Source organism: Pleurodeles waltl, chromosome 4_1, assembly GCF_031143425.1.
Source record: "Pleurodeles waltl isolate 20211129_DDA chromosome 4_1, aPleWal1.hap1.20221129, whole genome shotgun sequence".
Classification (NCBI taxonomy): Eukaryota; Metazoa; Chordata; class Amphibia; order Caudata; family Salamandridae; genus Pleurodeles; species Pleurodeles waltl.
Window position 1 is genome coordinate 601,302,475 of NC_090442.1, and position 15,033 is coordinate 601,317,507.

Here is a 15,033-nt window from a genome sequence, read left to right on the forward strand (position 1 = left end):
CTGGTAGTACAGTGTACTCTGTACTCTCAATGTCTAAACCCACCTCACTTCCTTGAGTAAGCCTTGGACTGCTCTGCCTTGCTAATTTGAGAGAGTCAAGTGCTGGAGAGGAGTACTTGGTTGTCAAGTTTTAGGTCCACTAGTACTGAGGCCCCGGGACACCGGTGGAGGACATTCCAGTTGATGGGATTGGAGCGAGGAAGACCCTGAGTGCCCTGGTACCCAGGAAACCAGGTCTAACATTGGTGGCAAGCGGTGTTGGATCACTAGACTTTAGGCTCAATGGACACTTATGCCAGTTGATAAGTCCAGCAGATATTCATAAGCTATATGTAAAATGGCAGATAACATTGGAGAGGAATTTGAACTGAAGAACTTGACTATAGAGGAATTAAAGCAAATGTGTGCTGACAGAGGATGGAAAGTCCCAAGGTCTAAGGCCAGGGAACACGTGATTAGCCACATGAGAAAGTGCTTTGAGGGAGAGGTCACTGCAGTGCGGGAGGTGGAGAACACTGTTGTCACAAGCCGGCCAAGTTCGTCAGGGCAGGCTTCCTCTATGCTTGCCCCCAGGCATTCCCCTAGGTTTTCCTTTACACCCGCCCTTAGACTTTCACTTCCCCCTAGCTCTAGAGCTAACTTTTCTCCAGCCCCAGGATTCGTCTCCTTAGGAGGGACTGACTTAGCTGAGACCTGAAACTCCAGCTGAAACTTCAAGAAGCTAAAGATTTAGCAGAGGAGAAAGCAAGGGAATTTGAGAGGGAGAAGCTAAGAATGGCCCACCAGGCAGAAGAGGAGCAGCAAAGGGCCAGACAGGAAGAGGGACATCAGTGGGGGACACTCCAGTTGATGTGATTGGAGCGGGTAGCCCCTGAGTGCCCTGGTGCCCAGGAACCCGGGTCTAACAGGCATCCATTTAGTCGCCAAACTTGTGTATCGATGCCATGGAGACATCAAGGTATGAAGACTTCTTCACTAAAGTAACTGCATTAAGAAAGACCAACACATCCTTTCCCTTAGGAAGTCAGGCTGTATCCGCTGAAACTCCCACTTCTCCCCCGCATCCCTGTATTCTAATAAAAACAACCACCACCAACTGGACAAAGTGATGTCAGCGCGTGGTCTAAAGATAAGCACAACACATTAATGCTTATTCAAAGAAAGGAAAATGGATGTTGTCAAGTAGTAGAGGACTGTGGCCATGACAGGCCACGGGCCTTCTTCAAATGTGTTTACTCACGTGACGCCTGTGGTCTATGCCCCGGAAGCGGCTTAATTGTTAAGTGGGTTTGTAAAGAGACCACAGGGCTCCCAAAAGGGGTGGATCACTGCTGACTATCAGAGTCTCCAAACGCAAGGCCTCTTGTGCCAGGCTGGCACCTCACAAGCCCAACACAAAAATAACTCATCTGAGCCTAGATTACAAACGCAATGATATTAACTCAACCTATCTCTTTCATGTGAAGCACCCTGTGCGTAACAAGGCACAACACAGCCGATATCACAGCGTGATATACAGCATAACGTAACATGAAATAACATACATGAATGGTAACAAAACATTAAAAAACATAACAACACGGCCTAAAAAAACATAACAAAATGACACAATATAAAATCACATAACAAAGGTAAACAAACGTTTCGTACAATCGATTTCACTCCTGTGCCTTGACGGTACAAAGAGATTTTGCGCTTTGAAGTGTGTTCGCGCTATACAAATGCGTCGTGGGTAATAGAATGAAAATCAGAACAACGAAGACCGATGATGAATAATTTCCCCGACACGCCTCTCTAAACCCCCATCTGTCTGCAGGTGCTGGGGCTCCCCGCGCAGCGCGTGCGGGGCTTTACACGGGGGTGGGACAGGCCGGGGGGAGAGCGGGCGCCTCCATGTGCTGCTGTGGGAGGGGGAGCTTGAAGCCTCTTCGACCGCCCCCGCCTAGCGGTGCGCAGTGGTGGCTCCCGGGCTGTGGGAGTGAGGTGAGCTCAGAGCATCACTGGAGGAGCACCGGCCGGGGAGCATCGCACAGACCGGCCGGGGCTGCGGGGGCAGAGAGGCTGGACACCCACCTCCAGCTCTGCTGCGGACAGCAAGGCTTCTCCTCCTCCGTCCTGCTGCTCCAGCCTGGGAAGCGGGGACCACCACCGAGAACGGGGGCAGCGGGAGCCGCAGCGCCTTCGCCCGCTGCATCCACCAGCGGGTACCCGGCAGCGCATCGCAGCATCTCCCGCAGGGGCTGGGAGACCTGAACCACCCCGAATCACCAGCAACTGCGGCACCCTCAGGAGCCTCCACCCGTCCCCTGCTCCCGGTACAGGCTCTGTCCACAGCCGGGGATTCGCAGCACCCTCTCCGCAGCGGCAGATCCGTGCATCCTCGGCAGCAGCCCCTGACAGGACCTGCACCCCTGCTGCCAAGACCGAGGCATCCCGCACAGCCCCGCAGCTCCCGTGCAGTTTGTGGGATCAAGGGGGACGCTCTGCTGCCTCGGCGGACCCGTTAGAAGCATGAGCACCACTTGTCCCTCCATCCCTTAAACCGAACATCCCAGATCCCTACAAGCTGCCACCCCGGTGGTGCTGAGCATCCATTGCCTGCATCCCGTTTCCTGGGGCTCATTGATTTGACCTCCCACGTCCTACAACCCACTACGAACCGGTAACTCCAGGGACCCCCCTGAACCGCCCGTTCCCTAGACCTGTCTCTCAGCGTCTGAACTACACCCCTGGACTGCTGGTGGTCCGGCCTCATACTGACAGAACCCACATCCCTGGACATCCATTCTCTGAAGCTCCGCCCCCAAAGCCCACATCCCCGGACCTGTAACCAATAAACCCTAAATCCCTTCAGTCTCCCATCTCCTGACCCCTGGGTTCCAATCCATTCACCCGGCTCCCCGGGCACTCCACTCCCTGGAACCTCCTTTTAATCCCCATCCCCCGTCCCTTGGACCCATCATTCCCTGGACCCTCCATCCTCCGGTTTCCCCACCTGTGGAGGCCCATCTCTTGGACCCCAGCCCTGCAACACCCGTCACTGACACCCACCCTGGACCCCTGCCCCGCAGCACTCTGCGCCTCCACAGGACGGACTCCGTAGAAGAGGCCGGAGCTCTCCTCCCCCCAGAGCCAGCCATGAAGCAAGCGCTGCTGGAGGTCATGCGCATGAACCGCGTCTGCCGGATGGTCCTGGCCACCTGCCTGGGCTCCTTCGTCCTCGTCATCTTCTACTTTCAAAGTATGTTGCACCCAGGTAAGGCCGTGGCATCGGCGGGGCGAGGAGGGCACAGGCTTTCGAGTCTAGGGGGTGTCGGTGGCACCGGGGGATTAACTGTGATCTGGTTGGCACGGGGTGCTGCGGGCACCGGGGAGGCTGGTGGAGCCCACGCACTGGACATGAACAGAGGGTTAGAAAACACCGGAGCCTGCAGGGTCTGGGGCCCGAGGGCGCTGTGGGACACCCGCTGCTAGCGCTTGGGAGGCGGTGGCTCTGGGAGGTGGTTGCTCGCACTAGGACGCGTGGGCACTGCAGGCCAGTAGTAGGGTGTGGAGGAGTGTGGGGACCAGGGTCACCTTTGAACCGGAATGGTCCGGCAGTCCATGTCTGCCGGTAAGCAGGCGGCGCAGGCCGAGGCGCTGGTGAAGGTGTTAGGGTGTTGACACCTGTGCTTGGGGCTGTGGAAGGGCGGCGGGGTTACAGGCCTGCTGTGGCTGGGGGTGTACAGAGCTTGTGGTACCGGAGAGAGGTGGGGTGTGTTCGCCAGAGCTGGAGGCAGGGGGTGTTCGGTTCTGTCTGATAACTAGGGGTGCTGCCCAGCTCCTTGGACCCGCGGTGCCGACAAGCCCCAGGACTTCAGCCAGGAGCTGCCAGCCTTAAAGCCCTCTGGGCCTGGGAGCTATGGCGCCAGGGGCACCGCACCACCCTCAGCCTCTTATTGCCATAACCCGTCCTCTGCGAGCATGGGGTGCAGCCTTCACTTTGACTAGTTCTAGGGTGCTGTATGTCAACCCCCATCTACAGGGAACTTTGCCACTCAGCGCCAAGGCGGGCAGAGAGGGGGGTGAGCACCAACGAGAAGGGGCGAGGTAGGTAGATATCAGCTCAGCTCTGCCCGCTGACCCATGCATCATGCTGTGGGTTCCATGCCTATTCGTCAGACATCTTGTTGGTTTTGCATACAAGAAGGTATGGCCTTGGCGGTGGGATCCCACAGAAGTCTGGTGGTGCCAGCTGTGTGGGCACAGGAGATCGGGGTCTGCTCTTGGATGTCTGACCAGCAGACGGGAGACCAGCTGTTGGGAGTGGGGGAAAAGCCCGTGGGTGTAGGATGGCTTCCCCCTGGCAGTAATCGAAGACTAAATTGCCCATTTCTCCTCCCCTTGCTCGCTCGCCCCATATGGTTAATCACACTTACATTGCTAATCTCACCCCTTTCCGTATCTACGTTCCTCTGGCCCTGTCCTCAACCTCGGTATCGCAACAATGTTACACACTCAGAACACACACTCCTTGTATGCATTGTAAGCATGCTGATACCATCAGGCGCAGCTGAGCCAAATGCGAAATAAGCCAATGAATCAATAACTTAGATTGCTTCTCCTACCTCCCTGTCTGATGTCCCCTTGCTAACCTGACACTCACTCTCCCTTCACCTCTCCACTGTAAAAAGTTGCTGAGTAAGTTTACGTTGGCCACCGGGCATCTTGTAGTCAGGAAGTCATTGGCCAGGTACTACTGAGTGTGCCCATACAGTGCCTTATGGACTACTCAAGTGTCTTGAACTGTGATCTTGTCTTGATCGGTGAAAGTGTTTCCAGACCGGCATAGTAGGATCCTTGAGTTAAAGGTCAAGCTTGAGCCAAGTTGCATACTCCTAGGATCCTTGTTACACAGAAAGTGATCATTTATGGAGTCCACTGTAAGTTCCATCTCAATAACCCAGGTAGAATATATCATTGGCAGAGTCAGAAAACAAGAAAGAGAGTCATCCTGTCACCATGTGTAGGTGATGGCACGTACTGCAGTGACCGCAACCACTGATTGATGAGGTCACTCTCACGTAGAGCACCCTGACTGAGGGGAAACCCACTGAATCAGACAAGGCAAATGCGAATGAAGTTGGGACCACTGGGTCATGAGCAGGACGTCTTGTTCTTGTCTTCTGTCTGTCGTCATTGTAGTAATGTCTAGTGTTGGACTTCTATAGAGCACTTCCTCACTTGATTGATCTCCAGTCTGAGATGAAGTTCATGAAAATGTCGCCTCCAGTTTTTTAAAATTCAGGGATGCAAAGCAACAGGACATGCAGGTCTCAAAAAGATTATGATGACTTAACATGCCTATCCCTATATCACTATAGTTGGTATCTAGTGCCTTAATGTTGAGGTCTGGTCCAATTAGATCCATCTGTGGTCTCACACCAACGACTTGCAGTCCTATGCAATAAACCACGGTTTCCATAAGACAGAGCACCTTTGCTATACAGACAACCTCTCGGCCTAGAAAGTTAATATGTTTTTCATAAGGCAGAGCTCTGTCCTGTAATGCCTGTGTGCTTTCCTGTTACACTGTTCTCTGTTCCTATTCCACGACTGTCCTCAGCCCACTCCCTGGATGCCGAGCTCTGTTCTCATAATGCTGATCCTTTCCATACTTTCTGAGGAGCCTCTTACCTGTGCTTTTGATTTTTGAGAAGATCACGTCTAAATGTCTTGACTCTTCTCGGTGTGGGTTCTAATGACACATTCTCTGCTGATTATTTTTGCGCGTGGGGCTTCCTTCCGTGTCTTTGTTTCTAAAGAGCTCTAGTTCCTACTCCTGTGGGCTCTTGCTTGTCTTTTCTTTGGGTGGAGTGTGGGGGATATGTGCACAGTGTTTATTCCTTGGGGTTCCCAATCTTCTTTTGGTGTTGGAAGTCTTGCATCTTTACTCTCGGGAGTGGATGGGGGATCTAATTCCTGGTCATACAATGCTGTCTTCACATCTGCCACACATCTTTCTCTGCCCTCTCAGTTCTTAGTGGGTGTTTTACTTGTTTCCTAGCTTTGTGGGGACTCAGTACTCTATGGGCTGTGTTTTCTTTCTCGCCCTTACTAGGGGAGCATGCTCTCTGCCCCCAGATCACTGAGAGTCTCAGGTCTCCCTTAATATTGGGAGATTTATGTGCTATTCCTGGATAAGATCAGGGTGTTCGGTTTTCCCTCTTTCTTTATGTGGCACTGATTTGTGTCTCCTAATTATGTGGGGTGTCGGTTCTATCACCCCCCCCCCCCCTTACTTGTGGGCTTTCTTCTCTATCTCCTAATTACCTGGCTTTTCTTTTGTTTGTCCCCTCGTGATCCATGGCTCTTCCTTCAGCCACTGTGAAGCAGGAAACCTCCCCTTCCGTAGAACTGGGATTGTCCAGGAAGGACTGCCACACCCCGCAGCTGACCTGTAGCTGCGAGCTTCTCCTCGGATGCCCATAGCGGCCCCTTCCCCTCCATTTCTGTACACCTGCCAGCTACCATTAAAACGAGAAAGACGCTGCGTCTGTGCTGGTAAATCGTACTCATTTGCGCCACTAGTGCTGCAGCCTGTTTACGAGTTTGGCCTTTTCCATTGGAATTTGGCATCAATTTCATAGTTTTGGAGGACTGGAAGGAGGCACAATTTAAAAGGGACCTAGAAAGCATTGCAATGCAGCAATCACTGTACTGGTTAGCTCATAAACAGGGCAGGGCACATACCTGCAGTGCTTAATTTGTAAAGAAAAAGGTGCCGGTGCGCAAAGCCCTCCTCTTAAACACGCGGCTGCTGTAGTTAAATGTGTGAACAGGGAATACTGATGGGCGTAATCCTGAAGCCATCTCGGGCCTCGTCAATCCAAATAAAGCCAATCCCTGCCCCTTCAGATCACTCTTGCAGCTTTCCACTTTCTCCCTCTATGACGCTTTTTCGTTTTTCTCTTTCTCCGTCTGTCCCATGTGTCTTTTGCTCGCAGCACATGCTTGAGGCAGAAGAATAAGCGCCGGCCCTCAAAAATAAGTGCCGGTGCTGAGCACCGGAAACAACAAGCACAAATTAAGCACTGCTACATGACATTTTGAAAGCAACAAGTATTCAATTTGTCTTGTTCTTTACACTGTGTCTGGGTACTTATGAAAGTATTTTTTCCCATCAATCTTAGACTTCGTTATGATAACTACGTTTTTTTCGCTGTTTACATTTTCACTGATCCGTCATTAATTAGGGACTGTCCTCTCTGTCAGTGAGGAGTGGACCCACGCCCCTCAGGGGTGCAGCTATCCATAGTACAGCAGGTGCAGTGACACCAGGCCCAAGGATGGTGAGGATCCCGCTGCACTATAAATAGCTGTTTCTACTCCTAAACCGGAGTAGGGGGGCTATTTATGGCTCGCTTTTGGCCGAATGGGGCTGGCCTCTCTGCCTCCTGCGTTTTTGTCTTTCCGCGACCCAGGTGCTCTCTTGTCTGTCCTGCGAATACTTAGGGTTGTTCTCTGTTTTCTTGGTTCGCGAGGGCTCTCCATTACGTCCCGTGTTTTAGGGCTTTCTTCTCTGTTCCATCAGTCCTGTGCTCTTTGTGAAGTATCTAGAACTCACACGCATCGGACTGAGGGCGAAACGCGTTCTCTGCGTGTAAGGTTAGCAGTCTTGTTAAACTCTAGCTGTACCTAGTGGTTAACTCACAGAGACATTTTTCTACATTGTGGATTCACATGTTTGGAAATGTGCTCAAAGTCAGTGTTTCGTTGTATGTTTCAAATGAGAACATGTTATAAAAACAATTGGTAAAGTACTATTGTGTTTAAAAAGGCAGAGTTTCCATGAATGCGTTTGTGGTCGCCAAGGTGAAAACACTCCCTGCCTCAGGAGACATTTCAACTAATAAGTACTTTAGATAAATTAACCTGCCTTTGTCTGTGCGGGCTTGATAGATTGGTTACTCCTCGTGATTTTCTGAAGAGTATTTCGCATAGTATTTAGTGAGATTGCAAGGCACTTGAATCGATTGGGGTTCCTTGTGCATCAAATTAAGTGTCTATATTATTGATATACATCAAGGTGTTGCATCAGCCACTTGACAGTGAAGCTTGTGCTTCCAGTATTGAATGAATTTGTAAAATGTGGTTTTGCAATGATGCTTGTGATTTCTTGACTTATCGTGGCAGCCACGCCCTTTTCCTTGCCTACCAACTTACCTCATCAGACTTCATTCACATTCAGGGGTACAGAGGTGGCTTTTAATGTTTCATGAGTTGAAGAATAATAAAAAAGGGGAGGGGGTCTAAACAAAAGCTCAGGGTGTGACCCCAGAACCCAGACGGAGAAATCTCTATAGCACCAAATACCGTGGACACAATAAGGAAAGCCACCTAACTCCACACATATCTGCCTTGACGATACATACATATCTTCAGGGTGCACAGATGCCGACTATAGCATAGTACATTTACTCAGGCGCTTCATGCACTTGTCTTTCAAAATGTTGTCCCTCAATGTTCTGTCCATCGTATGGGTAATTTATGCTCTTCCCTAGTACGAAGTCAGCTGCCTGTAGACGTGTAGCCTAGACCACGTGACTTTTATAATATGGTCACTTAAGCTACTTTGATAGACACTATGGCCCATATTTATACTTTTTTAGCGCCGCATTTGCGCCGCTTTTTGACGCAAAAATGGTGCAAACTTCCAAAATACAATTGTATTTTGCAAGTTTGCGCCGTTTCTGCGTTAAAAAATGACGCGAATGCGGCGCTAAAAAGTATAAATATGGGCCTATGTACTTTACATTGTTGTGGTAACAATGACATTTCATGATTCAAACTGGGAGGTGGATCGTTTAACACAGGACCTTCTCTGAGAGATGGAGAAGTAAAGGACACTCATAGTACTCTGCGGGGGGTACATTCTCTGCGAGATTAACAGCAAACAAACTGCACCACGAAGCCGATCGAGAGAAGTTTAGTACTATTAAGAGAAACAGCAGGTAAGTCCCTGAGGGAGAGACATTAACACACTGGATTTTCAGAGAGATCTTTATCCTTGCCTTGTGAGAGATAGAGAAGTTAAGCGCACTGCCCTGCGTGTGACAGAGAAGTTAAGCGCACTGCACTGCATCTGAGAGAGAAGTTAAGCGCACTGCACTGCGTGTGACAGAGAAGTTAAGCGCACTGCACTGCGTGTGAGAGATCAAGAGAGAAGTTAAGCGCCCTGCCTTGTGTGTGATTGATCGAGAGAGAAGTTGAGCGCACTGCCTCGTGTGAGAGAGAAGTTTATCACACTGCCCTGTGTGTGTGAGAGATGTTCAGCACACTGCCCTATGTGTGAGAGAGAGTTAAGCGCTCTGCCTTGTGTGAGAGAGAGTTAAGCGCACTGCCTCGTGTGAGAGAGAAGTTTATCACACTGCCCTGTGTGTGTGAGAGATGTTCAGCACACTGCCCTATGTGTGAGAGAGAGTTAAGCGCTCTGCCTTGTGTGAGAGAGAGTTAAGCGCACTGCCTCGTGTGAGAGAGAAGTTAAGCACACTGCTTTATGTCTGTGAGCTCGAGAGAGAAGTTGAGCGCACTGCCTCGTGTGTGAGAGAGTTGAGCGCACTGCCTCGTGTGAGAGAGAGACGTTAAGCGCACAGAGCACGAGGAAGCAGTTCAGTAGCAGTTAAACACTGCAGACAAAAGGGAAGTTAAGCACATGGCATTAAGGAGGTTAAACACTGTTTTATGAATGAGCGAGCAAAGGTAAACACTGCGCTATGAAAGAGTGAGGGGGAAGTTAAACACTGCATTGTGAGAGAGTGAGCGCTGTATGGCGACTGAGTGAGCGGAGCTAAAGCACACTGCGCTATGAAAAAGAGGATGACGTTAAACAGAGAGAGCGACAGGATAGGAGACACTATACTACAAACTGGTGAGAGGCGTTAACACACTTCGCCATCAGAACGAAAGAGAAGTTACATACACTGAGTTAGAGAGAGAGACGGGGCAAGAGAGGGAGGGATGCAGGAAGAAAGAGAGCTTGCAATATAGGTAAAAAGTACTTATAACCGCAGTATTCAAGAACAAGCATTGGCAAAGCCAATAAGCTTGGATGTAATGCGCTATGAAATATAGCATTAGTACGTAAACGCAAAACACGTAGGTAGGGGCCAGCGTGAGCAGACAGGGAGGGCTAAACTAGTCTCTCATGCAGTTCAATACCAACCCCTCGAGCGGAGGTGCAGGATACACTCAAACAGCCAATACTATTATCGGAGAGATAAATACCCCGAGCCAAGACGTGATTACTAAGTCTCCAGCCAGTGGCTGACAGAGCCTGGTCAAAGAAAGCCAATGGGTGAAAGGGGCAGGCCCAGCGTCCAATCCATGTGTATTTTTTAGCAATTGGTCTGTTTGACAGCTGCCCCATCAAGAATAGGGCCGGGTTAAGTTTTAATTTCGCCACTGTATTTGGAGTAATTTTGAACTACTTTTTTGAAGCAAAATTACCAAGAAGTACATGATTACATCCATTCCCATAATTGTAATTTTGCAAAAAAAAATCCCAAAACGGGAGCACAGAAACAATGAACTTAGCGATGGGCTAATGCTGTTCGTGTTTTGGTTAATTTCGTGCTGTTTTATTAGCGCTAAATAATGGACTATTCTCATTACATGATTCTGGTTGATATATACTTATTACTTGTAAAGATCTGCATAGCACATTTTTAGGTCGAACCCTACTAGACATCAGAGCTGTCTGGTTTGCTAAAGACATTCTAGGAACATTCAGAAAGTTGACCTAGGAATACCTTCCTCCTGTTGCTTGCCATTGGCTTTGTGGGTGGAACTCACATGTTCTTGCTTTTGATTTTGTTGGCTTTATTTGTTCCAGGCTGTCCAGCTTGAGTTTGTACCTTCCCTTGCTGAAACCTTATTCACAGTATGTTTCTGAGCGCTCCATATTGTAAACAGGCCTGCAAATCTTGTTTCTATCTCATCACAGTTGCTGTGCATTCAAAGACCATCGTCAAATGTCAGGCGCTGTCTTCTGAGGGCTCTTGGTTACTTTTCTTTCTCTGACTTCAAAGTGAGAGGATTTATGTACCAATCTTGCTGAATATTGGGGGTGACAAAATAGACTATTTTCTAGCCCAGGACAATAGTTAAATGAATTAAGTATTTCAGAATATATCAGAATTCTGAACACAAATGAAGCACGTTTTGTGTAATTTCTGAAGTGCATTGGAAACAAACAGAAACTATTAAACTAGGTGATACAATTTCCACACATTTTAGTCTGTGCACTCTATAGGTTTATCAGTAAAACCGTATGTCTGCAAATGTAATGGTCATTTCAATTGAAAATGTGTTGTTTGTAATGGCAGTCTGCTACCACACCATGTGTACGCCACTTCACTGTACTCTGCACCACTCCACACCACTGCATTCTTCACCACTCAACTCTATGCCACTGCACTCTACACCACTTCACGCTACGCCTCTCTACTCTACTCTGTAGCACTATACGCTATGCCAATACACTCTTTGTCACTCTACTCTATACCACTGCACTGTCCTCCTCTGCACTTTACACCACTCCAGCCTAGGCCACACCAATCTACTCTTCACAACTCCGCTATATGCCACTGTACTGTAGGCCACTCTGTGCCACTGACTCTATGCCACTGCACTCTACACCAGTTACTCTATGAATTACACTTTATGCCACTCTAGGCACCAGCACTCTACCCTGCACCTTTCCACTCTATGCCGCTTCACTCTACTCTGAAACAATCTACTCTACACTACTCTCCACCACTCTACTGAAGTCTGTGCCACTCCACTCTATGCCACTGCACTCAACACCACTCTACTCGACTCCACTCTGCGCCATTCCGCTGTGTGCCACTCCACTCTGCACCACTGTACACTACCATGCACCACTCTAAGCCGCTGCATTCAGTGCCACTACACTCAATGCAACTGCATTCTTCGCTACTGTACTCCGCAACACTCTACACTAATTCTACACCAGTTCACTCTACTCTTTATCACTGCAGTGTATGCCACTCTACGCGACTTCATACTATGCCACTTCAATACAGGACACACTCGGCCACTCCACTCTACAACACTCTACTCCATTCTTCACCATTCCACTCCAAGTACTCTCCTCTATGCCACTAACTTTTAGCCATGCTGAACAGCAGCCATGCCGGTGTACAACATGGCTAAAATACATCACCGAAGCCAATAGCTCTTCCTTATGCGAGGCCTATTGGCTTTGGCAATGCTTGTCCATTATTAGTCTGTCTTCCCTGTGTTGTCGGAGTAAGAGTACCTTCACAAACTGTCTGGAGGATTCAGTCACATACCCGAGTCTGCTTTCTGATTATTTGAGTTGGAGTATCAGTAGTGCTGGGCGGGGTGAAGTGCTGGTTTTGTGTGTATGTTTGGGCGAATAGTATACAGGTTGGCAGTATTTGGTCAGTGTAACCACCCAATGTGGGTACCTTTCGTCTGGTAAAATTAGTTTCTGAAAATGAGTTTATGAACTGGCCTACTTGAATCGAGGTAATTAATGATGATGTCTTGTTAGGGCTTACACACAACCAGCGGGATATTAGGTGCTTGTTGGTTTCGTGTGTTATGTGTTGTAGAGGGGTGCATTGTTTGTGAAGAATGACACCTGTTGTAAGATTTGTGGGGTGCAGCTATATAGTGCTTACAGCCTGTGTCGAATGTATATGCGGTGTTCTAGTGCCTTCTTTTGGAGGTTGTGATTGTTGTTTACTTAGTACCTGGTGGGCTCGATGATATCAAGCTATATCGAATATTTAAGTTATACAGCTAAAACGTGTTGTATTCTTCTTTGTGATGTTTCAATGGTATATTTAACCTGCAAGCGGCGGCACCTGTCTTCTCGTCACACACTTCGGAGTGGTGCGTTCAGTAGAATCCATAATAGATGTAACCAATCGTCGTAGCTCATTAGGTTTACGCACCTGCTGCGTCAATCTCTGTTAACCTCTAGGTCCTTAGTTTTCACCCCAGCAACAGAGTAGTGGGTTAATGCACCTGTTGTACAGGACTTTGTGTAACCTGTAGGTCAGAGGCTAATGCCTGTAAGAACCTCTTCCTTCTGATGCTGGTGAAATGAGTACCATTTACTTAAAGAACAATCACATCGATTATTGGCAGCAGTGCGAAGCGACACACAATGTACAAAATCACACTAGTATAATCGTATGCCCATAGAGCTGCCCCTTCACATACACTGGGGCACTCGCAGAGGGCCCAAGACATCCCCAGTCCCAGCCAGAGCATTCACATTCCCCATGGGAGGGTTAATCTGGTAAAAATAGAGGGAGGGTTAGCACGGCGACACATGAGCACCCTTCAAAGACTGGCACGCGACACATTTCCTCTTTCTGTATCCGAGCAGCTGGGCCCTAATCCTTCCCAAAGCTCCCCGCGCGGGGCAGCGTTACCACAGACGCAAATTGTACACAGGCGTCCCCGGTGGCACGCTCTCTATGCTCTAATGACGCCGTTCTGTACCAATTACGCATTGTGACAAGCCCCTGCCAGAAATGATTTGTTCCTCCTGGTGTTTCATCTTCATCTGTTTCCATCAGTAAAGCAGGCCGCGGCTGCTTGTTGAGAACTTTGTTGGCTCGGTCCATTATGGGCTCTCAAGATCATGGGTGGACGCTTCCATGTCGAAAATGGGGGAGTACTGGACAGGCCTGTGCCTCTGCAGGGCTGAGGTGGATTTAGGGCTGTACAGAGCTTTTAATCACAAGCACATAGTCTAGAGGAGCTCCCAATTATCATCCTATCACTAGTCACAGTTTCTGAGTTTTCCTTAGCACTTGCGTAGTTAGCTGTTGTGAGCGATAGCTGGTGCTGGTAACTTGTGAGCAATTTGTATTTAAGAGCATATTTGGTTTAGTTTTGTCTCACAAGTGATATGAAAACTGTTACACCTATTACTTACTGACATTTATACACAAGTGTGTACCAAGTCTAGTTTTTAGGTTTCGCCTGAACAGTGCATGTGTGCTGTCAGCAAAATCTATTGTTAACTAAAAAAAAAGCTTAAAAGTGGGCCTAGAGCCCATCCATTACATACCAATACTTATTGTTGGTTTACTTCCGCCTCACTCATTTAATTGCTTCTTATTGGTCATACCTCCTCCTCCACTAGGATGCTCATCCCGTCCTCTTGTTTTTTTCCTGGGGCTTCTGTCCCTGACATGGAGCATGAACCTATCACAGCTTCTTGTTTGCAGCTAGCGTTCTCCCACTGGTCACGCACTGCTGTAGGTACTTTTTTAAACTCGTTTCCATGCACTCTAGAACAGTGTATGTCATTGTAGAGTATAGCCCACCCTGTCCCCTTCCTGCTATGTTGTTGCTTCTCCCTTCCCCTCCCATGCAGCTTCCTCATGTTGTTCTCCCCACATGCCTTCCTCTCTGTCCATTGCTGCTCCCTTCCTCCTCTCAGGCGTTTCTTTCTACCTGTCTGTTGTTTCTGTTTTCTCCCTCCTCCCACCACCCCCGAACTTTTTTAAACATATAGCATAGCACAGCAGGCTGCTGTACAAGTTGGCTTCAAATAAGTGCTATGACATGGTCAACGCTAGCATTATTGTACTTTTTTCTTCACTTTAAGCCAAGCTGCACGGCAGCATGCACTGCTGTGCAGCATTTCTGAAAAAAATATTGCCCAAACCAATTGGCTTTGCCAGTGCCTGTTCTATATGTGTCACTCAACACAAGTTACACTAATGTACAAAATACTTGTGAAGGAACTGATTTTCACACGAAAGTCCAACCCAAGTAGATCTTCACAACCTTTGCGTATTTTAATAGTTTTTGCTAGAAATACCAAAAGTTCTGAACATCCCTAGGCAGAATAAGACGTTTGCCAACAGAGTCAAATGTAAAGATTGATCTTCTTTTTTCCTTTGCTTTCTCCAACCTGGAGAATCGTCTGTAGTAGGCTGAAAAAGACTGCAAGCATCTTAGGTACTTCGCTAAATTAAG

General features: G+C 48.6%; 1 protein-coding gene across 2 annotated transcripts in view; it reads left to right on the forward strand.

Annotated features, from left to right (window-relative positions):
* Positions 1-1,944: 1,944 nt before the first annotated feature.
* The window catches only part of CHST11 (carbohydrate sulfotransferase 11), a 484,533-nt gene continuing 471,444 nt past the window's right edge, over positions 1,945-15,033 (forward strand). The window contains exon 1 of one of the 2 annotated variants that reach the window (XM_069229006.1): positions 1,945-3,241. In XM_069229006.1, the coding sequence (XP_069085107.1) occupies positions 3,139-3,241 (103 nt within the window). In that variant the 5' untranslated portion in view covers positions 1,945-3,138. Of the gene's footprint in view, positions 3,257-15,033 lie in introns of both variants that reach the window. The other variant, XM_069229004.1, reaches the window with a different exon arrangement.